This window comes from Lissotriton vulgaris, chromosome 9, assembly GCF_964263255.1.
Source record: "Lissotriton vulgaris chromosome 9, aLisVul1.2, whole genome shotgun sequence".
Taxonomy (NCBI): domain Eukaryota; kingdom Metazoa; phylum Chordata; class Amphibia; order Caudata; family Salamandridae; genus Lissotriton; species Lissotriton vulgaris.
Window position 1 is genome coordinate 233,651,819 of NC_141697.1, and position 27,919 is coordinate 233,679,737.

Below are 27,919 nucleotides of genomic sequence, written 5' to 3' on the forward strand. Positions count from 1 at the left end.
GGGTTTGGAGGCCCCCCAACTACTCTCACTCGTCTGCAGTTTTTGGGAGACCTCTTGTGATAGGCCCTTCACATAGTTTTGTACAAACAGGTGTTGTCCGGTTGCGGTGGTCATGTCTTGGCCACTGTAGTCGGAGAACACTGTCTCGAATCGGGAGAAGTATTCTGATACATCTTCCTGGGGTTTCTGACGACAGGCCGTGACTATCGACCAATCTACCTTTTTCTCTGGGATCAGTGTCTTTAACTTCTGAACTAATTTGTCTGGGAGTTCTAATATGTCCTTTACTGGTTTCCTTCCAGGCTCTCGCTGTCTATCTAGTTCACTGAGTTGGTTCCAGGTGTGTCCAAACAGATCTGTGTGGTCAGCCTTCCGGATTTGCTTCCACACGTCAGCTGGCAGGCATAACCCGAAAAACAAGTCAATGTCTGCTTAAGTCATTATCGTCGAACCCAAGGCTGTGCCCAATTCGGTATAGAATGCTGTCGGGTTCTTTCTTAAATCGGGCAGAGTTTGTCTAAAAGTTAGGATATCTTGTCGGTCCCATGGTTGGTAAACCCAATTGTACACAACCCTCCCTTTTGCATCTGCATGATTAATATCATCGTTTGTTCCCAGACCACGTGGCGGAATCCAGTAAGGGGCCGCCTCTCTGTCGGGCATCATAGTGTTGGCTATTTCTACTGAGGTCGTTTCAGGGACTGTAACCTTGGCTTCTGGTTTTTGTTCCGTGAGGTGGCGGAAGACCTCAAACATCTGCATGAAGAGCTCCGCTGCCTCACGTTCAGTCCCATCTCCAACATCAATCTTCCTATACAGCGTTGTCAGTTTAGCGGGGCCCTTACTCTGATACCTATCCTCATATGCGTTCAGGGTGTGGTAGCTGAATCGTAAAATGAAATGCCGTCTGTGGCTGTCGGCATGCAAATTATACATGTTCATTGTGCATTCTTCGCTCTCCCTTCGTTCTACTAATGTCTTTGCTATTTTGTCAATCCCATCCCGCTCATCTTTGCTCAACCTATTTGGTCTGGCTGGTGGGTGCTTGCTAGCCTCGGGGTCATCTGGTGGTGCTGCTAATGTGGCTGGTGCGGAGGCCGTGAGGGCTGGTGCACTAGCGCTAAGGTCGTTCTCGTTCGCACTCAGGGCCTGCAGGTGTTGTTGGCAGGGGGCATATGGAGGGGGCATGTAGATGATTGGGGGACCTAGCAGTAACTCATCGTTCGCCTGTTGTTTGGAGGGCAATTCAGGGTAGAGCGTAGAGGGGGTCCTAACGGGACGTTGACCTGTCGATCCTGATTCTTGGTTTTGTGTAGCTTCCTTTCTTTCTTTTATTTCTTCTTCTAGTTGCTTAGCGGCTAGGTGGGCTGCCTTTCGTAATTCTCTCCCTATTTTTGCTTCTTCTCTTTTTCTTCGTTGTTCCGTTTCTTTGCGCCACATGCCGATACTATCGAGCATAGTGGGCGTGGTCTTATTTTTCTGGAGCGCTATTTCTAATGTTTTTATTTTATGATCATCAAAGGAACCTATCAGTGGCCACTGACTTTTGGGGTCCGTTTTTGTGTATTTATGCCATAACCTAGTATAGGCAATAGCGACTAGTCCATGCTTGGTGAACATGTCCTTATTAGGGGTGCCTTCCAGTGGAGCTGGATGGTTCATCTCTAATAAGCGGTCCGGGCTGAACAGGCTACCAATCAGTGGGGAGAAGATAGGCATGACGGGTTACAACGGGGACAAAGGTCTGCACTACCTATCTTATCACGGCGGGCAAAGACTAGACAGAATATTTCTATTCTCCGTTGTTTGCAGGCGGTGAATACCTCAAAAGAACCAATATCGAACAGTCAATGTTCGGTCAATCAAACAATCAGTGGGGAGAATAAGTGGGCACGACGTGTTAAAGGTTTGCGTCACCCACTCTTTCTCTACCTGCAAAGAGAGACCTTGTTCTTCCCTGTTTGCAGACAGAGAATCTCCAGACAACAATCCACGAACGACAGTTCGGGAAAACAGTGGGGGAGGAAGATAGGCACGACGGATTACAATGGGGACAAAAGTCTGCGTTACCTATCCTTCACTGCTTGCAAAGAGAGAGCCTGTTGTTTCTCCGTTTGCAGACGGTGAATCTCCAGAGGGATCAACAAAAGAGTAATACTAGTATTATCCAAATCAAACAATCATTTCTCAATTTGTCGTGTTTACACGACCTTACCCGGACCGCATGGACGGTTTCCTGTCTTCCGAATCCAGCGCCCGATCGTCCTCTATTCTTCGTGATGTTCGTGGCACTCCTGATGGTTCCCAGTCAGGACCGTAGATCACTCGAGAGAGGTCTGTTCGGAACTAGTGAAGGTCGGATGATCGGCTGTCAGACGAGGGTCTATCGGACACGAGCTCTCCCGATCGTTGCAGTCGTTCACTCTGTCGTCGGGACCTCTCCCACTGGATCCACGTGTCGCTGATGGGCCCCACGCTTTGGGACGCCAATTGTAGAAAAAGGGTAGGGCTATGGCCTTTTCCAAGATTTGCCCGGCGCTAACCGCCTCTATACCATTCAAGTTACCAAGCAATGAGGCAGGCGCTGGAGACTAGAAGGCAGGAAACAGAAGTTTATTCCGACGGAGCAGAACACATCAGATCAGACAACAAGGTATCGTCTCGAGGTGCTCTAACAGCCTCTCTGAGGCCTGGCCTCTTATACCCTGGTTTATGACATGTGAGCATTCTTTAGTGCATAAAAAGACTCTTTAAACTTATGAAATGACGTCCCCATAATCCTCGTGTCAAACCCACCCCCACATACATCCACAATAGAGGTCCTCACCCTGCTGATAACAGGAGGGGGCTATCACGCGGCTGTGTGTTCCGCCGATTCTTAGGATGTGTGCGCCTGATCGTATCCCATGGGGTGGGGAGGCCATGATCAATAGTGGGTCCTTTGAAGAGGAGCGACTCCATACAATAAGGGGCAGTAAACGGTATCTCCCGGCTTAGGCGATGGCCTCGGACCTGTGTGGACAGTCAGACTCGGGGGAAGGGGTCATCAAAGGAGTGGTATTCATGCCGCGTGGACAATCAAGCGCGGAGGGATGGTTTATCAACAGAGGGGTATTCATGGAAGGAGAGGAGGTGCTGGTCAGGCGCGGGCGTGACTCCCAAGGACAGGGTCATGCAGGAGGAGAAGGGTTATGCTCATGTGAGGGAGGGAGGGGGAGCCAGGGTGCGCGGAGGATGCTTGCAGGGTCGGAGGAGCGCGCTGGCGATCGATCGTGGACAGGGAGACCATGATACCTAAAATGGCTGTCGTGCACGTTGTACGTGGGTGACAAGCTGGCGCAGATGATGTTCAGCTCGTAAACTAAAATTCCACAATAGGTGTGGAGACAGCATTGCCCAAGGCAGGCCAGACCCATTCAGATGCAAGGAAATCTCCTCCCACTGCTCTAAATGCAGCCCAGGTCTATTCAGCCCAGCCCTGACTCATCCAAGAAAGGCAGAATACACCTTGACTTTCCCCCAGTGGCTGTCTGAAGAGCATGAACATCCCGAGCCCCCTGTCACTCCAGAGCCAGGCAATCCATAAACTCAGCAGAGGCACACAGGATGGTGAAGCAAGAAAATACCTACTTTCTAAAAGTGGTATTTTTGAACACAGAACATTCAAATCATCTTTACTTAAAGATGCATTTTTACATTCTAAGTTCAGGCATGCTAACTATATTTCACCATCTTGTCCCCATGGGAAGCTCTGCTTATAAGATGCTATAAGTAACCTCCCATTGTATCCTATGGGACAGAAAGCCCTTCCATAGAGAAAAACGAAATGCACTGTAATTCACTACCAGGACATGTCACACACAGCAGTACATGTCCTACCATTAGCAAACACAGCACCCTGCCCACAGGGGTACCTTTGGCCTACTTGAGGGGCGACTTACATGTAAGAAAAAGGAAGATTAGGGCCTGGCAAGTGGGTGCACTTGCCAGTTCAACATGGCAGTTGCAAACTGCGCACAGACACAGCAGTGGCAGGTCTGAAAACTCTTAACAGTGCTGCTAGTGTGGGTGGCACAACCTGTGCTGCAGGCCCACCAGCAGCATTTGATTTACAGGCCATGGCACTCTCAGTGCACTTTACTAGGGACTTGCTAGTAAATCAAATATGCCAATCATGGAAACACCAATCCATAACACAATTTAGAACAGGATCACTTGCACTTTAACACTGAACAGCAGTGAGAAAGTGAGCAGAGACATAAAACCTGCAAAAACAGAGTCAAAACTGGGAGGTCAGAAAGCAAAAAGACAGGGTAATCTAAAAAGATGCCAGGTTTAACGGGCACAGACACTATAGGGGCACATTGCTCATTAGCTATGTTCTCACCTGGGGTATGATGCACCCTGCCTTAGGGTTGTGAGGCCTGTTAAAGGGATGACTTATCCATGCCACAGGCAGTGGTGATGGGCACAGTTCCCTGTAAGGTGTGTGCCTGGGCGACAGCGCATTTTGTCATTGCCCTGCGTGCAGAGGGTCCTGCATGAGCACTCATTACTAAGGACCTGTCTAATGAGCAACAGAAGCACCCTGTAAAAGGTAAATGAAAACGTGAAAGAAAACAAAAGTAAAGTTAAGTGAAAGCTATTGCTCGAAGTGAGAGGATCTGATTTCTGTCACATGGCAGGACTGGGGATTGTATTGGCAATTTAAGTTAATGTGAGGAATGTGTGCATACCTGTGACTGTCTATTGGGGGGAAGAAACCCTGATTGGGTGCACCACAATTTAATATTTAGTATAACCTTTTAGAAAAAGGTGCATACATGTTTTTTCTCTTATTTTAAAAGTTGGTTTTCCATGTGTGCTTGGTTTTAAGTATTGCTGTTCCTCTTCATCTTTTTTCATTCTTGTCTTTATTTTATAAGCAGACTCACATGTTTCTTGTCTGTGCAAAGAGCTTTGAAAGCCATTAGGCCTTGCTCGCATATACAAAACTTAAAAAAATTAAACCATTAATTTTCTGACCAAATGTGCTTCTAAATCATGTCGTTTATGTTATTTCTTCATCTGAAAACTATATTTAGCAACTTTGAAAAATGTGTTTAAAAGTTATGATAGCATTTTCAGTTCTGCAACAGAGAATGTGTACATATTTTAACTGTGCTTCACCCTCTTCCAATCTTTGCGCATTGGCAAAGGCGAGCTCAAGCCGGCTGCTCCGCTCCTCTGGGGCTGCCGGTCCGGGCCGCTACTGCTACGAAGATCTCAGGCTGCCACAGGACAAACACACACAGCGTCGCTGAGACTCCCTTGAGCTTCGGGTGCACGATCACTGGGCACTCCACACAAAGGTCTCAGTCTGCACGAAGAGCACGCACACAGCGTCGCTGAAACTCACTTTAACTCTGGGTGCACGTTAACAAGGCAATCCTCATGAAGGTCTCAGGCTGCACAAAGCACACGCACACAGCGTCGTTGAGACTTACTTGGACTCCGGGTGCACGATAAGGCAAACATCACGAAGGTCTCATGCTGCACGCAGCACACGCTCACAGAGCCGATGAGACTTATTCACTTGGATTCTGGTGCACATGATAACTGGACAATCCTCACAAAGGGTTCAGGCTGCGAAAAGCACATGCACACAGAGTCGCGGATCCTCGCTTGGACTCCTGGTGCCCACGATCACAGGGCACTGCTTACGAGGGCCTCAGGCTGCAACAAGCACATGCACACAGCACTGCTGAGACTCTCCTGGAAACGTTTGTGTTCCTAAATTTCCACAACAGGGAGCCAGCTCACCTCGGGCCCTTGGGGATAAATTACTTCAGGACACAGCACAACAAAGTCCTTTGAAGCAGGGGACACAGCACAGTCCCTTTAGCCTCTCCTTGGTTAAAACAGAAAACTGCAGGGCAGCCCCAGAACACACAGCAAGGGTCAGTCTTTTCCTTCAGTTTTTTCTTCCTTGGCAAAGGTTTCTCTTGACCACGAAGTAGCTCCAGTCTTGTTCAGTCTTAATCAAGCCATTCTCCAAAGTTCAGGGGCTTCAACTCTGTTATACCCCTCAATGCCTTTGAAGTCTTTGTGTTCAGGGGGGCACTGACCCCTGTACAAACCAGTTATGGGTGCCTCCCTGCCAGTGACACCTTCTTCCTTTGATTAGTTTGGGTCTGGATTCTCAATCACTCAGCAGGAGATGGGACAATTGTTTTATAGCAGCAACCCAGGCCTCTTCACCTCTAGGGGCTACTCCCCCCCCCCACCCCTACACTCCAGATGCAGGTCAATCTGTTGCTGTCTCACCTCCTACCATGGGTCAAGACATTCCCCAGATCCTATTGCTTTCAAATCCAGACAGTCAATCCGCAACCAGGCAGAAGCACACAGAAATGTTAGAGCACAAAAACCCAGCCACTTCTAAGAGTGGCTTCTAAACACACAATGCAAAAACCACCTTCATAAAAAGATGTGTTATTACATTGTGAGTTCAGGCACACTAAACTTCACCCCTCCATCTTAAGCCTTTGGGAAGATAGGCTGGAAAACATATTACACAGCCTTCCCATTGTAGCCTATTGGCAAGATGGCCTTTCAACAGTGAAAAAAGAAATGGAGATAATTTTACTGTCAGGACATGGTAAACACCTTATTACATGTCCTACCTTTTACATGCACTGCACTCTGCCCAGGGGGTACCCTGGACCTACCATAGGGGTGTCTGATGTGCATAGAAAGGGACGAGTAAGGTCTGACAAGTGGGTGCAGTTGTCAGAACAACATGGCAGTTTAACAAATTGCGCGCAGGCACTGCAATGGCAGGCCTGAGTTTCCTTTTTAAGGCTACTTGTGTGGGTGGCACAATTAGTGCTGTAGGCCCACTAGTAGCATTTGCATTACCAGCCCTGGTACACATAGTGCACTCTCCCTTCCAAGCATTCCTGAACGGCCTGGCTTCCGACCGCACAAGCAGCCATATAGAGGGAGGACGTTCTGTATATCTAGCTGTGCCGTCCGTGCACGCAGCTGCCGAGTTGGGATGGCTCGTTGTCGGTTCATCTGTGTGACTGCCCGCCCCCTCGCCCCAGGACCGAACAGACTGGGCAAAGCGGGTCTCTCGACCGGAGGTTTCTCATTTTTTTTTATGTGTGTGACTGCCTCCCCTCTTCCCCCAGGACCGAACAGCACTCACAGGATCCAAGTGCTAAACTGTCTCGTCACAAGCATATTCTTTGGATAGATAAAGGTGCTGGTAGCACCAACAACATCAATTTTAAACGTGATAAGACTAAAAAAGAACGGCTTTCAAATAACAACATTGCTTGAAAGTAATGATTGATGGCTCTAATCCCCTCAGAGGTTCGCCTACAATCAGGCACCATTTTCCAACCTGGCCAAATTTCGTCCTGCCTAGGGCACAAGAGCCCAGCCCATAATAACAACAAAAAGAAACAGAGAACTGCCTCCCTGTAAATACAAAGGGCTGCAATACCTCCATCAGGCACAACATGCAACACAGCAGCCATCTTGTAACGCCTATGCCATACTAGCATCCTTGCCACTCTTGGACCAGCTAGGCTCTCTCTGCAGACCCCTTTCCCCCCGCTTCTCAAATTATCGCAAAATACATGTCAAACTACTCAGCACTACCCCTGCTGCGGAGGTGTGGACGTGTTCATCCCGCCAACAGCTGAAAAACACAGCGGGAGGCCTCTGGGACCAATGAGGAGCAGTGTGAAGACCAGACGTGAGAGTGTAGCGAGTTGTGCCCAATGCCTGACTGCAAGATGGCCGCCTCTGGGGACATCTGACACACCAATTTTCTAATAATGGCCACCGTGATTGGGCCCGTTTTCAAAGAACTCCTTCTCCCCTTGTTGGGGAGGGATCCAGCTTTTATGCCCTGGATTCTCAGAGACCCCGCTGAGAGAGACCACAGCGAAAAGGGAGTCTCACACTACGGAGACCTGGGTTTTTATCCCATTATACTGGGAGCACAGCACCATATACCGTGACCGGCACCCTCAATGGAACTTTTGGACTATGGCCTCTAGGTGGGAACTGTAACCTTTCTGTATGTACTGCAGTGCCCGAGCAACCTTTGGCTGATGACCGGTGGAGCTGTCCCATGGAGCTATAGAGGAGTTTGGCTCTGGTTCACCCCTTGGCCGTCATTCACCCAGCCGGATGTCGGACACTGTTTTTCCTCGTCTCCCCATTGTGCCTTCTACACCCTCCCCCTCCTCTTTCCTCCATTATTCTCCTTCTACCTTCCCTATTCCTTCCCACTCTCTCCTAATCTTCTCTCCCCTTGCCTATTTTTTCCCTCATGTTTATGCTATGCTTTTGTACTCATGTAATTCCTGTAACTACGCTCCAGTAACTGGTGTAACTCTATAACCATGTTCTGAAACAATGTTTCTTCCTCATGTAAAGCGCTCTGATACCTCCGGGTCTAGCCAGCGCTATATAAAACTGAATAAATAAATAAGGCAAACATACCAATCATGGACAACCAATTACCATTACACTTTCTACAGGGAGCACTTTCACTTTGACACTGTTTAGTGGTGGCAAAGTTTCCAAAGCATCTAAGTTGGCAAAACCAAATCTATCACAGCACCAAAAATAGAGGCAAAACGTCAGGGGTAATCACACCAAGAAATGCCAGGTTTAACACCATCCATGAGAGGAGAGTGGCCAAATAAAATCATTAGTGCCATCTGAAAGGATTCTTGTGGAGAGGGGAGACCAGCTGAGAAGGTCTTCAATGAATTCCAGAAGCCAGATTCCAAACACTGACCAGACTGATGAGCGCTAGAACGAACTGTCTTTTACATTTGGCAGAAGGTCTAGAAGAAATTTTGAAACATCCAGACCTGCTAATTTCAAAGACAGCTTTTGCCAAAATACAGGGGGAATGAAACATACACAGGAACATTTATGAGTTTCAAGCACCCTTTCAGTGATCAGTTAAATTTGCTAAGGCGCACCTATATCACTATCCGACATTGACCTGTCCTTTTCAGAGCCTTGTCAACACAGTAGAACGCCTTTGTCATAAGCTCTGGCTAAGAAGATCCATGGTGGAGACACCAATGGTTCTTTACATGGGACTTTATGGGAGTGGCACTCAATTTAATTATCATAAGGGCTGTAAACAAGACATGGAATATAATAATTGAACTGTCTGATATTACTCCTGAAGATCTTGAGACACTTGACATGCCTAGAATCATCATTTGGTTTCTTAGAATGTTATACTTGGTGATCAAATTGTATATGGGAGAAAATGATTAGAAATATTTTGGATTCCGTTTTAGTTAGAAAAACACATTTTGGTTTTGTTTACATAGGAATATTATCGTATGAAAGGTTAAGGGAAAACACTAGGGGGCATATTATCATGGACCTGTGTTAAAATTATCGCTGTTTTATGAGCAGGAAACTGCTGATAAAACGTCGATAATGGGCTTGATAATACGCCCTTGTTAATTCCCATAGAAGCCCATGTTAACATCAGAACATGGGCTTCTATGGGAATTAACAAAGGCGTATTATCAAGCCCATTATCGCCGTTTTATTGGCAGTTTCCTGCCGATAAAACAGCAATAATTTTAACACCGGTCCTTGATAATATGCCCCTAACTTTCTACTTTTGTTTAACACTTACCAGGCTAAGACGGTGTTCACTGCCACGCGTGCTTTGCTGTGGATTCTCAACGAGCTAATCTGCAATGTAGTGACTACATCAGCCAGTGTCTCAATCTATCTCCGGCAATTTTGCTTCCACTGATTTTTCATGAAGTTCTTATGCAGCTTTTGCTAACAGCATGACAGACGAGCTCAAGGTGGTCAAGCCAATCGTGCCTCCATCTGCCAACTGCACTACTTCACACCGAAAAGTTCCATAAAAACACTAACATACTGAATGTAATTCAAATGACTGAATATTTAAATTGACATCCATGGACTATCCTTTTTTCTAGAGTTTCCGTATCTTTTTTGCATAAAACAAGATAAACAATACAGTTTATTGACTAGGCTGGGTAGACCTGAAATGTTATCTAAACATGATTAGCATATGGGAATTTAAAACTCGGTACACGGAATTCCTAGTAGAGGAAAGATTTAACATGGATTGTGGATAGCCCAGTGTTCTGACTCAGCAAATGCTGCTAATTAATGATGGTCTTGAAGCCTACTTATGGTTTGTATATAACCCTGTATTATGTAATGTCGATTTGTGTGGTGCAGCTTATATCCCTTGAGGGTATCCAGGTGCTGGAGCATAATTGTAGGCAGGGGGGTGCTCCTACTTGAACAGCCAGCTCTTCAGTTTCTTTAAAAAGTTGAAAAGTGAAGGAGCTGTCCTGATGTGTTGCAGAAGTTCACTCCAGTTCTTGGCTTTTATGAAGGAGAAGGTGCACCCTCTTGACTTTCTTCTACGGATGCGGGAGACCCATGCGAGGGTGGAAGAGGTAGAGATTAGCTGTCTGGAAGGTGTAGGAGTTTAAGTTGGTAGTTCAGGTATGCTGGTATAATGTTGTGGAGGGCTTTGTAGGCGTGGGTGAGCAGCTTGAAGTAGCAACGTTTCTGTATGAGTAGCCAATGAAGTTCACTGAGGTTTTGTGATGTGAGCGCTTCTGGGGACATCTAGAATGAGTCTGGCAGCCGTGTTTTGGATTGTCTGGTGTCTTTGTGTGAGCTAGTTAGAGATACAGACGTAGAGCAAGTTGCCATAGTCCAGTCTACTGGTTATGAGAGCTTGGGTGGCTGTGAATCTTTTATTCCTGGGGAGCCATTTAAAAATCTTGTGAAGCATTTTGAAGATGAGACAGCAGGATGCAGCCACAGCTTTGACCTGTTTATTCATCATGAGTTTGTCATCTAGGATGATGCCGAAGTTTCTGGTGCGGGCTGTTGGGCTGGGCAAGGGACCTAGTTTGGATGGCCAAAAGGAGGAGTACCAATGGGAGCTCTTCTTTACAAAGATCAGGCTCTCAGTTTTGCCTGTGCCGAGTGTGAGGCAGTTCTGGCTCATTCCATGGGCCATGTTGGGCATGCAGGAGATGAAATTGGCCCTGGTGGTGGTGTTCATGTCGGTGCTGGAAAGGTAGGGCTGAGTGTCGTCGGTGTGGGACACAATGTTGATTCCGTAGTCTACTATGATGTGGGTGAATGGTGCCATGTACACGTTGTATAGGGTTGGGCTGAGGGAGGAGCCCTGGGGGGCTCTGCAGACAAGTTTTTTGTGTTCGGTGTTGTAATGGGAAGTCTGACTCGCTGAGTTCTGTTGGAGAGGAAGGAGGCAATCCATCTCAGGGCAGGCCCTTGAATTTCTGAGTACTTGAGTCTGGGGATGACTGCCATATAAGATGGTGTTGAAGGCCGCCGAGAGTATGAGCAGAATGAGAGTGGCAGTTACCCTGTCAATGATGAACCGGATGTCGTGTGTTGCTGCCAGTTGGGCGGTTTCCACGCTGTGGTTGCTGCAGATCACTGACTGTGTGGAGTCCAGGAGGTGGTGCTGTTCTAGATTGGTAGAGAGTTGCCTGTTAATCAGGACTTTGGGTGGGAAAAGAAGGAGTGAGACGGGTCTGAAGTTGCAGAGTTCTTTTGGATTAGCTGAGAATTTTATTTGTAAAGCTGTGACGTCTGCTTGCTTCCAGCTATCCTTGAAGGTTCCGCTAAGGATGGAGAAGATGATGGTGGTGAGGTTGCAGCTGATCAGTTTTCTTCCCAGATGTATATATGGTGAGGGCAGGGGCCTGAGGGGGGCCCTGAATGGATGGTCTGCATATTTCTGGCAGTCTCTTCTGGGGTGAGAGGGCTCCAGTTCGTTAAAATGTGGGTGTTCCTGGTGGGAGGTTGCGTGATGATGCTTTCCATGGTGGGTTTAGAGTGAAGCTGGTGTAGATCTAGAGTATTTTGTTCTGGAAGAAGACAGAGAGGCTGTCAGAGGTCCTGTGAGAATGTGATGGTGGCTGCCGTTGGGTAGGTAAATTCTCTGACAACGTAAAAAAGTTAATTGCCATAGTTAGAGCAGGATTCTAGTCTTAGCACAAGGGCAGCTTTCCTGGCATATTTGGTCTGGCAGTTGTACATACAGCGTGTGGATTTGTCGGCATCTCTAGAGGTGTTATCTCGGCTGGTTCTCCATCTTCTTTCTAGATGTTTGCAATAGAGCTTGGAGTCTCTTAGGTCTACTGTGCACAAGGATACATAAGTTCTAGTATGCTTGTTTTTCTTCATGGAGGCCAAGTTGTTGGAGCAGTCTGAGATCCAATTGTTAAAAGTGTTTAGGTTGTTCTGTAGGTTGCATGTGAGGACAGGCTGGTTGGATCGGAGGGTGGGGGTCAAGCCTGCTTCTGCTATGTTGTTCCAGTTGTGGCTGATATTGATGGCTGGCTTTAGTGTGCTGGATTCGGGTGCGTTGATGCAGATGTTTTTAATGGAATGGTCAGTCTATGTGAGCGGGGTGAGGTGGCTAAATGTGAACCTGTTGCTGGCTGTAAAGACTGGGTCGAGGGTCTCAGCACAGATTTGTCTTACCACAGTTTAGGCGTAAACATTATTCATCTCTTTGTCTCATTATCAAGGGATAATGATTGGTTTACCACATTAAACAATTGTCCATGCAACGGCAATTCAGAACAATGCACAATGCATTTTTTATTATTTTGTAAATTTTATGAGGAGCCAAGTAGAACTGTGCTACAGATACTGCGAAAATATAAGTTCATACAAAGTAGACCACCCATGGTTTTCCTTCAACACCTACAATCTGTGTAGCATTTTCCACATTTATATAGGCACACTATTTTTAAACAAAAGTAATTAGGAGATTAGAGATCTAATTATTGCAGTCATCTTTGTAGTTAATTACAAAAGGGCAGCTTTGAAATATTTTTTATGTACTGGTTTAATGGAATGTTATGATTATTTGTAATGCTGTTTGTGCTTTCATGGTTCTGAAACAGAAACCGAATAACACTTTTTCATAGATTGGCTATCCTACATGTGCCACCACTAAATGTTAATAAAAATTATTGTGCTTATTATTTTAAATTTTTCCCTCAAAACCGTTACAGGATTTTTTTTATTTTTATATTATTTTCTCTAAATACTCTTGTTTGGATCACACTTTGTATTTCAAGAAACTGTGTTGCAATTGATCGGTTTGACTTCTGTAAACTTTTATGAGTCATTTGAATCGAATAAAGTTATTTGACTGACTGACTGAGCTTGGCCTCAGATGTTTTTAAGGCACGGGCAAAGTAGGCTCGGACTCAGGGCCACCACCTTTCAAGAGTTACAAAATAACCAGTTTGTTTACTTACTTTCTTCTTTTGCGTCATCTCAGGCTGTCCGTCATGTCCGGCCCCTGCCTGAGAGCTAGAGGTAAAGAAAATACCAATTTGATTTTAGTTAGATTCGGAAAGCATTCTAACCTTTAAAAGGCATCCCCTGCAAGCCCAGGCCCAGAAGGTGAGACGCCAGTCCATTATGGGGCAGGTTTGCTCAGGCTGCTAGTCTTTGTTTCTCTAGTGCTGGCCAGCCAGAGACTATTTGCCCATGGTTGAGCCTAGATGTAGCCTGGCCAAGGAGGACCACTGTCAATGAGCCAGCGAAAGTCACCTAGGCATGAATGAGCTGGAAATGGATACAAATAATTCAGAGTTGTTCTGAGTAGGGGGCCTCACATGTTGCTTGACTCGAGGTCCCCAAAATCCTTAAGAAGTCCCTTCTTGTCTTGTACTACCAAAGATGAAGCAAGGCTATGCCTAGGGAGCCCCTGTACTACCCTTTTCAGGATACAGCTTACATGCATTATGCTTCTAGTCTTTTGGAAACCCCTGGAAGTCGGTTTCTTACAAGACAGTGCCTCTTCTGTTAAGATACTGTATTGTTTTTGAAATATTTATTCTTTTCTTTAAATCAACAACACAACAAACTAACATTTGGCTTTGTCTCTATGAAAAATGCTAGCTCATTATCTTCACCTCATCCGATTCTTTGGTTTTCTATATTGCCACTCTGTGCAAAGAGGTGTTTTGGGTCAATATTTGACAGTTTAACAGGAAACAAAGCTCGCTGGGAGTGCCTACCAGACACACTGAAGCTCGGTAATGGTTTCTGCCCTCTAGAATAGTGCTCTCTGCCACTGTTCGTTAATAGTACAAAGGAAAAAAAGACTATGGTCTTAAATGGAAGACTTGCTTAATTACAAAACATCTATGGGACTGATTACACAGGGAGAACTCACAAACTACTGTGCCTCTAGATGTAAATGTCAACCCAGCGACACCAACCTTTTTCCCGCAAACTCCCCGGTCTTTAAAATATGAAGGGTGATCAGCTAGCATGAAGTAGATATTTTTCGGAACCGATGAACTACCTATGACTCCATCATATTTGTCTTTTGTTTTTTGATTTGACCATGATAGAAGTTTAGTCTGCTACGCAAGTTTATTTAAAACAGCAGTATTAACAAACATATTATTTCCGATGATTAGATCAGCAAGTAGTGTAAACTTCAAAAAGTCTCTTGTGATCTTTTATTTATCTTCTGCAGCAATAAAATAATTTAAATGTTATTGCATTCAGCAACTTCCACAAATATCACACAATTCATGAATGAAGATGCTGTGTCAATCATTATTAAAAATGGCTGCACTGCTAAAGCTACCAATGAAGATGGTGTCACAAAATGGCACATGTAAAACACACTGTACCCAAAGTAGCAGTGCTGAAAGGTTTAATAAATAGAGCACAAATAAAATAATTTTTTTTAGAGTTTAAAATGTGCTTACAAAGGTTGAAGATGTTGTCTAAGGAAAACGAGTCAAATAATTCCTGGATTGTGTTTGGGAAACAGCACAATGAATTGCAAACTCGCCCGTCATCATCTAAAGCTTACTTGTTTGTCATTTGGTAGTCATCATCATTAGGGCTTGCGGGAACTCTTAACACTCCGTTGCGTGGCGCACCTGAACCCCAAACAAGTAATTTCATGCATTTTGGTCACTCTGATTGGACAGAGAGTTACGTGAGTGGCATGTCATTCACTGTCCAAGCCAATGAGATTGTCTTAATCACAAAATCACAAACGTTACAGCGACAGTCCACCCTGTGACTCGGACGGGATGTAAAAAGTGGAATATGGTGCATCTGACTTTGCGACGTGTGGATTAATTTCCAAGGGATTTCAGCTATGCTGGTAAACTGCTCTGCCCGCCATCTGTTGCCCAGAATTGATTAAGACATTATATATAAATGCTGAGCAGGTACCTTAAGTTGGTTTCCACTGTAATGTGCCCACAACGTCTCTTAGTCTCACTAGGCACAAAAGCAGGATTTGCATTAAAGGTGACTTGGGTGTCCTGTTAACTTTGATCCTGTGTGGTGCAATGCCAGTGTGATGCCAACCTTCCACAAGGTTACTGCAACGTGGTTATTTAAGATGCACTCACATGGATAGCAAACAACGCCCATCATTTCCTTCTCTCTACTACCAAGGCTATCAGGTGCCCTTCTCTCTACTACCAAGGTTGTCATTTTACATTTACACCTGAAATGGGGTAAACTCTGTATATTGCAATATCTTTTAAAATTCTAAGTAAGAAACCATGCTAAAACTCAGGACACTAAATGACAGATCACAGGGCTACTAAGCGGTCCATTAAAAGGCAGATACATAAAAACAAAACACATTTTTTAGTAGAGTTAGAGTCTCGCAAATGTATAGAGAGGCACCACATTTTTTGGATGCTTGTAAAATATAAGTCACACCTGCATGTCTCAATAGAGCTGCCCATCTTAGTGCATTGCCATGAGCCGAGATCTTTGTGAAGCACTCTGTGTCAGATACAAGTATGTATGCCAAAATGAGAAGAGTATTGCGCCTGCACCCAAGGCCATCCTCTTCAACAACCTCACTGAAAAGAGATGATGCAGTCTGAAGCAGTCTGAAGAAGATGGTAGAAAAGTCCTCAAATCCCTCACAGAGGGCAGAAATACAGCTAGTTATGCACCCACAGGTGCAAATCTATAGAGAATATTTTTTTTAAATCACCCATGCCTCAAAACGTTGCCTTCCCACTGTACATAGCTTAAAACTCTATGGGCCCAGTTTCATTTTTGTGATGGGGAAAATCTCCAGTGTAAAACTACGTTTTTGTTAATCACATTTGTGGATGGCTAATTCAGTTCAAAGTCAGTAGTTAAAATATTCAGCCATAAGCAGCAGAAACATTTCATATACAACACAACATTATGTCCATGACATTGAACCTCAGCAGGACTGGACAATGGACCGCGGACAACCCCTGCAGACTGTAAACTATTCCATGAGTGGAAACCACGATCCAAGATTTGGCTTATAACCTACATCAGGCGAAGAAAACAGAAAACACTTTCACAACTTTCTGTGGTTTTCCGGAAGGTGCAGGTATGAGCAACTTTTTTTTCATAGCAAGAATATCCAGTGTTTCTCTGGCAGCATTCAAAGTTCATCAAGTTCCTATTCGCACACATTGAGGTCTACTCCAAAACAGCATCCGCTGGTCAACAGGTAGAGTTGCGCTTTCGGTACTGTTGGATCAAGGGCACCAAACACTCTGGGAGCCCCGTCTGAAGTAGGAACGGGTGGTCCAGAAGTTCCTGTGCAGTGGCTCGTTCAGTGGCATCCTTTGTCAACATTCGTTCCAAGAAGTCTCTGAGAACAGGGGAGATCTATGGAGAGAGATGGCACTATTAGGATCAGACAGCCTCTTTTAGAAACCGGTATTAATCCATTATATGTCTGCATTTTTAAAATCTTTATCCTGCCATTTTCATAGTGTACAAGTATCTTCAGAATAGTATTTCATGACACAGCCTCGTGCTCCATAAGAACACAAGGTATCCACAAAAACACAACATTTTTCATATTTCAATGTTTTCAGTCCTTTCAATATAATATGATCTTCAATCCATTCCACAGACCATGTTGCCTTAGGTCAAACAGTATTCCCAGTTAACTTCTATGCTGATGAGATCAGAGATCAAAAGACTATTCAAAGATATTGGGAAATAGCATTCTATTTACTTTTGCTGCACGCGGTTTTCTGAGAATTGGAGATTATAGGTCTATGAACAGAACATTTTCTGTCCAATATTTATTCATAAGAACTCTTCTCAAGTGAACCTGGTTCACTGTGTGCCCACTGGCACTGACATACAGGACTATACAAGCAGCAACAAAAAACAGGGGGCTTCAATCAATATTTGTGTCTGCTAGGATCCATGAAAAAACACAACAAGCTCAACGCCCAAAAAGCCGAAATGGAAGCTAAAATCTAATTCTTACTGATATAATCTGCAAATTGTAGTTTTTTATCCAATCTACATTCAATGACTAACTATTTTGAAATGCCAGAAACCGGTCCCCGGTAGCTTGTTTCCTTCCCAGTATAAGAATTGGCTTGGTAGTTTGGTCTGCCCTGTTCCCATGATGCACTGGGCCAGGGTCAGACTAATTTGCATATAGCCAAGTTCTGAGCTGGGATGGTGCAGTGAGCTAAAAAACGGTGATGGATCAAGCCCTGATCTTTGGACTGGGTAAGAGTGGTCTGCTTAATTCAGACACTCTGTACATCACCACCCCCTTTTCTGAATCATTTTTGTCCACCATAAGCGTGGAAGGGTATACTCAGATGTGAGTCCCTAGCTCATTGCACCATCAGGATTCAAGCAAGCCGGGCCGAAGACGGCTGAAATGCCAGAAACCGGTCCCCGGTAGCTTGTTTCCTTCCCAGTATAAGAATTGGCTTGGTAGTTTGGTCTGCCCTGTTCCCATGATGCACTGGGCCAGGGTCAGACTAATTTGCATATAGCCAAGTTCTGAGCTGGGATGGTGCAGTGAGCTAAAAAACGGTGATGGATCAAGCCCTGATCTTTGGACTGGGTAAGAGTGGTCTGCTTAATTCAGACACTCTGTTCATCACCACCCCCTTTTCTGAATCATTTTTGTCCACCATAAGCGTGGAAGGGTATACTCAGATGTGAGTCCCTAGCTCATTGCACCATCAGGATTCAAGCAAGCCGGGCTGAAGACGGCTGAAATGCCAGAAACCGGTCCCCGGTAGCTTGTTTCCTTCCCAGTATAAGAATTGGCTTGGTAGTTTGGTCTGCCCTGTTCCCATGATGCACTGGGCCAGGGTCAGACTAATTTGCATATAGCCAAGTTCTGAGCTGGGATGGTGCAGTGAGCTAAAAAACGGTGATGGATCAAGCCCTGATCTTTGGACTGGGTAAGAGTGGTCTGCTTAATTCAGACACTCTGTTCATCACCACCCCCTTTTCTGAATCATTTTTGTCCACCATAAGCGTGGAAGGGTATACTCAGATGTGAGTCCCTAGCTCATTGCACCATCAGGATTCAAGCAAGCCGGGCCGAAGACGGCTGAAATGCCAGAAACCGGTCCCCAGTAGCTTGTTTCCTTCCCAGTATAAGAATTGGCTTGGTAGTTTGGTCTGCCCTGTTCCCATGATGCACTGGGCCAGGGTCAGACTAATTTGCATATAGCCAAGTTCTGAGCTGGGATGGTGCAGTGAGCTAAAAAACGGTGATGGATCAAGCCCTGATCTTTGGACTGGGTAAGAGTGGTCTGCTTAATTCAGACACTCTGTTCATCACCACCCCCTTTTCTGAATCATTTTTGTCCACCATAAGCGTGGAAGGGTATACTCGGATGTGAGTCCCTAGCTCATTGCACCATCAGGATTCAAGCAAGCCGGGCCGAAGACGGCTGAAATGCCAGAAACCGGTCCCCGGTAGCTTGTTTCCTTCCCAGTATAAGAATTGGCTTGGTAGTTTGGTCTGCCCTGTTCCCATGATGCACTGGGCCAGGGTCAGACTAATTTGCATATAGCCAAGTTCTGAGCTGGAATGGTGCAGTGAGCTAAAAAACGGTGATGGATCAAGCCCTGATCTTTGGACTGGGTAAGAGTGGTCTGCTTAATTCAGACACTCTGTTCATCACCACCCCCTTTTCTGAATCATTTTTATCCGCCATAAGCGTGGAAGGGTATACTCAGATGTGAGTCCCTAGCTCATTGCACCATCAGGATTCAAGCAAGCCGGGCCGAAGACGGCTGAAATGCCAGAAACCGGTCCCCGGTAGCTTGTTTCCTTCCCAGTATAAGAATTGGCTTGGTAGTTTGGTCTGCCCTGTTCCCATGATGCACTGAGCCAGGGTCAGACTAATTTGCATATAGCCAAGTTCTGAGCTGGGATGGTGCAGTGAGCTAAAAAACGGTGATGGATCAAGCCCTGATCTTTGGACTGGGTAAGAGTGGTCTGCTTAATTCAGACACTCTGTTCATCACCACCCCCTTTTCTGAATCATTTTTGTCCACAATAAGCGTGGAAGGGTATACTCAGATGTGAGTCCCTAGCTCATTGCACCATCAGGATTCAAGCAAGCCGGGCCGAAGACGGCTGAAATGCCAGAAACCGGTCCCCGGTAGCTTGTTTCCTTCCCAGTATAAGAATTGGCTTGGTAGTTTGGTCTGCCCTGTTCCCATGATGCACTGGGCCAGGGTCAGACTAATTTGCATATAGCCAAGTTCTGAGCTGGGATGGTGCAGTGAGCTAAAAAACGGTGATGGATCAAGCCCTGATCTTTGGACTGGGTAAGAGTGGTCTGCTTAATTCAGACACTCTGTTCATCACCACCCCCTTTTCTGAATCATTTTTGTCCACCATAAGCGTGGAAGGGTATACTCAGATGTGAGTCCCTAGCTCATTGCACCATCAGGATTCAAGCAAGCCGGGCCGAAGACGGCTGAAATGCCAGAAACCGGTCCCCGGTAGCTTGTTTCCTTCCCAGTATAAGAATTGGCTTGGTAGTTTGGTCTGCCCTGTTCCCATGATGCACTGGGCCAGGGTCAGACTAATTTGCATATAGCCAAGTTCTGAGCTGGGATGGTGCAGTGAGCTAAAAAACGGTGATGGATCAAGCCCTGATCTTTGGACTGGGTAAGAGTGGTCTGCTTAATTCAGACACTCTGTTCATCACCACCCCCTTTTCTGAATCATTTTTGTCCACCATAAGCGTGGAAGGGTATACTCAGATGTGAGTCCCTAGCTCATTGCACCATCAGGATTCAAGCAAGCCGGGCCGAAGACGGCTGAAATGCCAGAAACCGGTCCCCGGTAGCTTGTTTCCTTCCCAGTATAAGAATTGGCTTGGTAGTTTGGTCTGCCCTGTTCCCATGATGCACTGGGCCAGGGTCAGACTAATTTGCATATAGCCAAGTTCTGAGCTGGAATGGTGCAGTGAGCTAAAAAACGGTGATGGATCAAGCCCTGATCTTTGGACTGGGTAAGAGTGGTCTGCTTAATTCAGACACTCTGTTCATCACCACCCCCTTTTCTGAATCATTTTTGTCCGCCATAAGCGTGGAAGGGTATACTCAGATGTGAGTCCCTAGCTCATTGCACCATCAGGATTCAAGCAAGCCGGGCCGAAGACGGCTGAAATGCCAGAAACCGGTCCCCGGTAGCTTGTTTCCTTCCCAGTATAAGAATTGGCTTGGTAGTTTGGTCTGCCCTGTTCCCATGATGCACTGGGCCAGGGTCAGACTAATTTGCATATAGCCAAGTTCTGAGCTGGGATGGTGCAGTGAGCTAAAAAACGGTGATGGATCAAGCCCTGATCTTTGGACTGGGTAAGAGTGGTCTGCTTAATTCAGACACTCTGTTCATCACCACCCCCTTTTCTGAATCATTTTTGTCCACAATAAGCGTGGAAGGGTATACTCAGATGTGAGTCCCTAGCTCATTGCACCATCAGGATTCAAGCAAGCCGGGCCGAAGACGGCTGAAATGCCAGAAACCGGTCCCCGGTAGCTTGTTTCCTTCCCAGTATAAGAATTGGCTTGGTAGTTTGGTCTGCCCTGTTCCCATGATGCACTGGGCCAGGGTCAGACTAATTTGCATATAGCCAAGTTCTGAGCTGGGATGGTGCAGTGAGCTAAAAAACGGTGATGGATCAAGCCCTGATCTTTGGACTGGGTAAGAGTGGTCTGCTTAATTCAGACACTCTGTTCATCACCACCCCCTTTTCTGAATCATTTTTGTCCACCATAAGCGTGGAAGGGTATACTCAGATGTGAGTCCCTAGCTCATTGCACCATCAGGATTCAAGCAAGCCGGGCCGAAGACGGCTGAAATGCCAGAAACCGGTCCCCGGTAGCTTGTTTCCTTCCCAGTATAAGAATTGGCTTGGTAGTTTGGTCTGCCCTGTTCCCATGATGCACTGGGCCAGGGTCAGACTAATTTGCATATAGCCAAGTTCTGAGCTGGGATGGTGCAGTGAGCTAAAAAACGGTGATGGATCAAGCCCTGATCTTTGGACTGGGTAAGAGTGGTCTGCTTAATTCAGACACTCTGTTCATCACCACCCCCTTTTCTGAATCATTTTTGTCCACCATAAGCGTGGAAGGGTATACTCAGATGTGAGTCCCTAGCTCATTGCACCATCAGGATTCAAGCAAGCCGGGCCGAAGACGGCTGAAATGCCAGAAACCGGTCCCCGGTAGCTTGTTTCCTTCCCAGTATAAGAATTGGCTTGGTAGTTTGGTCTGCCCTGTTCCCATGATGCACTGGGCCAGGGTCAGACTAATTTGCATATAGCCAAGTTCTGAGCTGGGATGGTGCAGTGAGCTAAAAAACGGTGATGGATCAAGCCCTGATCTTTGGACTGGGTAAGAGTGGTCTGCTTAATTCAGACACTCTGTTCATCACCACCCCCTTTTCTGAATCATTTTTGTCCACCATAAGCGTGGAAGGGTATACTCAGATGTGAGTCCCTAGCTCATTGCACCATCAGGATTCAAGCAAGCCGGGCCGAAGATGGCTGAAATGCCAGAAACCGGTCCCCGGTAGCTTGTTTCCTTCCCAGTATAAGAATTGGCTTGGTAGTTTGGTCTGCCCTGTTCCCATGATGCACTGGGCCAGGGTCAGACTAATTTGCATATAGCCAATTTCTGAGCTGGGATGGTGCAGTGAGCTAAAAAACGGTGATGGATCAAGCCCTGATCTTTGGACTGGGTAAGAGTGGTCTGCTTAATTCAGACACTCTGTTCATCACCACCCCCTTTTCTGAATCATTTTTGTCCACAATAAGCGTGGAAGGGTATACTCAGATGTGAGTCCCTAGCTCATTGCACCATCAGGATTCAAGCAAGCCGGGCCGAAGACGGCTGAAATGCCAGAAACCGGTCCCCGGTAGCTTGTTTCCTTCCCAGTATAAGAATTGGCTTGGTAGTTTGGTCTGCCCTGTTCCCATGATGCACTGGGCCAGGGTCAGACTAATTTGCATATAGCCAAGTTCTGAGCTGGGATGGTGCAGTGAGCTAAAAAACGGTGATGGATCAAGCCCTGATCTTTGGACTGGGTAAGAGTGGTCTGCTTAATTCAGACACTCTGTTCATCACCACCCCCTTTTCTGAATCATTTTTGTCCACCATAAGCGTGGAAGGGTATACTCAGATGTGAGTCCCTAGCTCATTGCACCATCAGGATTCAAGCAAGCCGGGCCGAAGACGGCTGAAATGCCAGAAACCGGTCCCCGGTAGCTTGTTTCCTTCCCAGTATAAGAATTGGCTTGGTAGTTTGGTCTGCCCTGTTCCCATGATGCACTGGGCCAGGGTCAGACTAATTTGCATATAGCCAAGTTCTGAGCTGGGATGGTGCAGTGAGCTAAAAAACGGTGATGGATCAAGCCCTGATCTTTGGACTGGGTAAGAGTGGTCTGCTTAATTCAGACACTCTGTTCATCACCACCCCCTTTTCTGAATCATTTTTGTCCACCATAAGCGTGGAAGGGTATACTCAGATGTGTGTCCCTAGCTCATTGCACCATCAGGATTCAAGCAAGCCGGGCCGAAGACGGCTGAAATGCCAGAAACCGGTCCCCGGTAGCTTGTTTCCTTCCCAGTATAAGAATTGGCTTGGTAGTTTGGTCTGCCCTGTTCCCATGATGCACTGGGCCAGGGTCAGACTAATTTGCATATAGCCAAGTTCTGAGCTGGAATGGTGCAGTGAGCTAAAAAACGGTGATGGATCAAGCCCTGATCTTTGGACTGGGTAAGAGTGGTCTGCTTAATTCAGACACTCTGTTCATCACCACCCCCTTTTCTGAATCATTTTTGTCCGCCATAAGCGTGGAAGGGTATACTCAGATGTGAGTCCCTAGCTCATTGCACCATCAGGATTCAAGCAAGCCGGGCCGAAGACGGCTGAAATGCCAGAAACCGGTCCCCGGTAGCTTGTTTCCTTCCCAGTATAAGAATTGGCTTGGTAGTTTGGTCTGCCCTGTTCCCATGATGCACTGGGCCAGGGTCAGACTAATTTGCATATAGCCAAGTTCTGAGCTGGGATGGTGCAGTGAGCTAAAAAACGGTGATGGATCAAGCCCTGATCTTTGGACTGGGTAAGAGTGGTCTGCTTAATTCAGACACTCTGTTCATCACCACCCCCTTTTCTGAATCATTTTTGTCCACAATAAGCGTGGAAGGGTATACTCAGATGTGAGTCCCTAGCTCATTGCACCATCAGGATTCAAGCAAGCCGGGCCGAAGACGGCTGAAATGCCAGAAACCGGTCCCCGGTAGCTTGTTTCCTTCCCAGTATAAGAATTGGCTTGGTAGTTTGGTCTGCCCTGTTCCCATGATGCACTGGGCCAGGGTCAGACTAATTTGCATATAGCCAAGTTCTGAGCTGGGATGGTGCAGTGAGCTAAAAAACGGTGATGGATCAAGCCCTGATCTTTGGACTGGGTAAGAGTGGTCTGCTTAATTCAGACACTCTGTTCATCACCACCCCCTTTTCTGAATCATTTTTGTCCACCATAAGCGTGGAAGGGTATACTCAGATGTGAGTCCCTAGCTCATTGCACCATCAGGATTCAAGCAAGCCGGGCCGAAGACGGCTGAAATGCCAGAAACCGGTCCCCGGTAGCTTGTTTCCTTCCCAGTATAAGAATTGGCTTGGTAGTTTGGTCTGCCCTGTTCCCATGATGCACTGGGCCAGGGTCAGACTAATTTGCATATAGCCAAGTTCTGAGCTGGGATGGTGCAGTGAGCTAAAAAACGGTGATGGATCAAGCCCTGATCTTTGGACTGGGTAAGAGTGGTCTGCTTAATTCAGACACTCTGTTCATCACCACCCCCTTTTCTGAATCATTTTTGTCCACCATAAGCGTGGAAGGGTATACTCAGATGTGAGTCCCTAGCTCATTGCACCATCAGGATTCAAGCAAGCCGGGCCGAAGACGGCTGAAATGCCAGAAACCGGTCCCCGGTAGCTTGTTTCCTTCCCAGTATAAGAATTGGCTTGGTAGTTTGGTCTGCCCTGTTCCCATGATGCACTGGGCCAGGGTCAGACTAATTTGCATATAGCCAAGTTCTGAGCTGGGATGGTGCAGTGAGCTAAAAAACGGTGATGGATCAAGCCCTGATCTTTGGACTGGGTAAGAGTGGTCTGCTTAATTCAGACACTCTGTTCATCACCACCCCCTTTTCTGAATCATTTTTGTCCACCATAAGCGTGGAAGGGTATACTCAGATGTGAGTCCCTAGCTCATTGCACCATCAGGATTCAAGCAAGCTGGGCCGAAGACGGCTGAAATGCCGGAAACCGGTCCCCGGTAGCTTGTTTCCTTCCCAGTATAATAATTGGCTTGGTAGTTTGGTCTGCCCTGTTCCCATGATGCACTGGGCCAGGGTCAGACTAATTTGCATATAGCCAAGTTCTGAGCTGGGATGGTGCAGTGAGCTAAAAAACGGTGATGGATCAAGCCCTGATCTTTGGACTGGGTAAGAGTGGTCTGCTTAATTCAGACACTCTGTTCATCACCACCCCCTTTTCTGAATCATTTTTGTCCACCATAAGCGTGGAAGGGTATACTCAGATGTGAGTCCCTAGCTCATTGCACCATCAGGATTCAAGCAAGCCGGGCCGAAGACGGCTGAAATGCCAGAAACCGGTCCCCGGTAGCTTGTTTCCTTCCCAGTATAAGAATTGGCTTGGTAGTTTGGTCTGCCCTGTTCCCATGATGCACTGGGCCAGGGTCAGACTAATTTGCATATAGCCAATTTCTGAGCTGGGATGGTGCAGTGAGCTAAAAAACGGTGATGGATCAAGCCCTGATCTTTGGACTGGGTAAGAGTGGTCTGCTTAATTCAGACACTCTGTTCATCACCACCCCCTTTTCTGAATCATTTTTGTCCACAATAAGCGTGGAAGGGTATACTCAGATGTGAGTCCCTAGCTCATTGCACCATCAGGATTCAAGCAAGCCGGGCCGAAGACGGCTGAAATGCCAGAAACCGGTCCCCGGTAGCTTGTTTCCTTCCCAGTATAAGAATTGGCTTGGTAGTTTGGTCTGCCCTGTTCCCATGATGCACTGGGCCAGGGTCAGACTAATTTGCATATAGCCAAGTTCTGAGCTGGGATGGTGCAGTGAGCTAAAAAACGGTGATGGATCAAGCCCTGATCTTTGGACTGGGTAAGAGTGGTCTGCTTAATTCAGACACTCTGTTCATCACCACCCCCTTTTCTGAATCATTTTTGTCCACCATAAGCGTGGAAGGGTATACTCAGATGTGAGTCCCTAGCTCATTGCACCATCAGGATTCAAGCAAGCCGGGCCGAAGACGGCTGAAATGCCAGAAACCGGTCCCCGGTAGCTTGTTTCCTTCCCAGTATAAGAATTGGCTTGGTAGTTTGGTCTGCCCTGTTCCCATGATGCACTGGGCCAGGGTCAGACTAATTTGCATATAGCCAAGTTCTGAGCTGGGATGGTGCAGTGAGCTAAAAAACGGTGATGGATCAAGCCCTGATCTTTGGACTGGGTAAGAGTGGTCTGCTTAATTCAGACACTCTGTTCATCACCACCCCCTTTTCTGAATCATTTTTGTCCACCATAAGCGTGGAAGGGTATACTCAGATGTGAGTCCCTAGCTCATTGCACCATCAGGATTCAAGCAAGCCGGGCCGAAGACGGCTGAAATGCCAGAAACCGGTCCCCGGTAGCTTGTTTCCTTCCCAGTATAAGAATTGGCTTGGTAGTTTGGTCTGCCCTGTTCCCATGATGCACTGGGCCAGGGTCAGACTAATTTGCATATAGCCAAGTTCTGAGCTGGGATGGTGCAGTGAGCTAAAAAACGGTGATGGATCAAGCCCTGATCTTTGGACTGGGTAAGAGTGGTCTGCTTAATTCAGACACTCTGTTCATCACCACCCCCTTTTCTGAATCATTTTTGTCCACCATAAGCGTGGAAGGGTATACTCAGATGTGAGTCCCTAGCTCATTGCACCATCAGGATTCAAGCAAGCCGGGCCGAAGACGGCTGAAATGCCAGAAACCGGTCCCCGGTAGCTTGTTTCCTTCCCAGTATAAGAATTGGCTTGGTAGTTTGGTCTGCCCTGTTCCCATGATGCACTGGGCCAGGGTCAGACTAATTTGCATATAGCCAAGTTCGGAGCTGGGATGGTGCAGTGAGCTAAAAAACGGTGATGGATCAAGCCCTGATCTTTGGACTGGGTAAGAGTGGTCTGCTTAATTCAGACACTCTGTTCATCACCACCCCCTTTTCTGAATCATTTTTGTCCACCATAAGCGTGGAAGGGTATACTCAGATGTGAGTCCCTAGCTCATTGCACCATCAGGATTCAAGCAAGCCGGGCCGAAGACGGCTGAAATGCCAGAAACCGGTCCCCGGTAGCTTGTTTCCTTCCCAGTATAAGAATTGGCTTGGTAGTTTGGTCTGCCCTGTTCCCATGATGCACTGGGCCAGGGTCAGACTAATTTGCATATAGCCAAGTTCTGAGCTGGGATGGTGCAGTGAGCTAAAAAACGGTGATGGATCAAGCCCTGATCTTTGGACTGGGTAAGAGTGGTCTGCTTAATTCAGACACTCTGTTCATCACCACCCCCTTTTCTGAATCACTTTTGTCCACCATAAGCGTGGAAGGGTATACTCAGATGTGAGTCCCTAGCTCATTGCACCATCAGGATTCAAGCAAGCCGGGCCGAAGACGGCTGAAATGCCAGAAACCGGTCCCCGGTAGCTTGTTTCCTTCCCAGTATAAGAATTGGCTTGGTAGTTTGGTCTGCCCTGTTCCCATGATGCACTGGGCCAGGGTCAGACTAATTTGCATATAGCCAAGTTCTGAGCTGGGATGGTGCAGTGAGCTAAAAAACGGTGATGGATCAAGCCCTGATCTTTGGACTGGGTAAGAGTGGTCTGCTTAATTCAGACACTATGTTCATCACCACCCCCTTTTCTGAATCATTTTTGTCCACCATAAGCGTGGAAGGGTATACTCAGATGTGAGTCCCTAGCTCATTGCACCATCAGGATTCAAGCAAGCCGGGCCGAAGACAGCTGAAATGCCAGAAACCGGTCCCCGGTAGCTTGTTTCCTTCCCAGTATAAGAATTGGCTTGGTAGTTTGGTCTGCCCTGTTCCCATGATGCACTGGGCCAGGGTCAGACTAATTTGCATATAGCCAAGTTCTGAGCTGGGATGGTGCAGTGAGCTAAAAAACGGTGATGGATCAAGCCCTGATCTTTGGACTGGGTAAGAGTGGTCTGCTTAATTCAGACACTCTGTTCATCACCACCCCCTTTTCTGAATCATTTTTGTCCGCCATAAGCGTGGAAGGGTATACTCAGATGTGAGTCCCTAGCTCATTGCACCATCAGGATTCAAGCAAGCCGGGCCGAAGACGGCTGAAATGCCCTAACCGGTCCCCGGTAGCTTGTTTCCTTCCCAGTATAAGAATTGGCTTGGTAGTTTGGTCTGCCCTGTTCCCATGATGCACTGGGCCCAGGGTCAGACTAATTTGCATATAGCCAAGT

The 27,919-nt window shown here is 46.7% G+C and overlaps 1 protein-coding gene across 7 annotated transcripts in view; it reads right to left on the bottom strand.

Annotated features, from left to right (window-relative positions):
- Positions 1–12,650: 12,650 nt before the first annotated feature.
- PAK6 (p21 (RAC1) activated kinase 6) overlaps positions 12,651–27,919 on the bottom strand; it is a 399,127-nt gene continuing 383,858 nt past the window's right edge. For all 7 annotated transcript variants that reach the window (XM_086937373.1, XM_086937372.1, XM_086937376.1 and 4 more), the window contains one exon: positions 12,651–16,737. In XM_086937373.1, the coding sequence (XP_086793499.1) occupies positions 16,570–16,737 (168 nt within the window). In that variant the 3' untranslated portion in view covers positions 12,651–16,569. The remainder of the gene's footprint in view (positions 16,738–27,919) is intronic.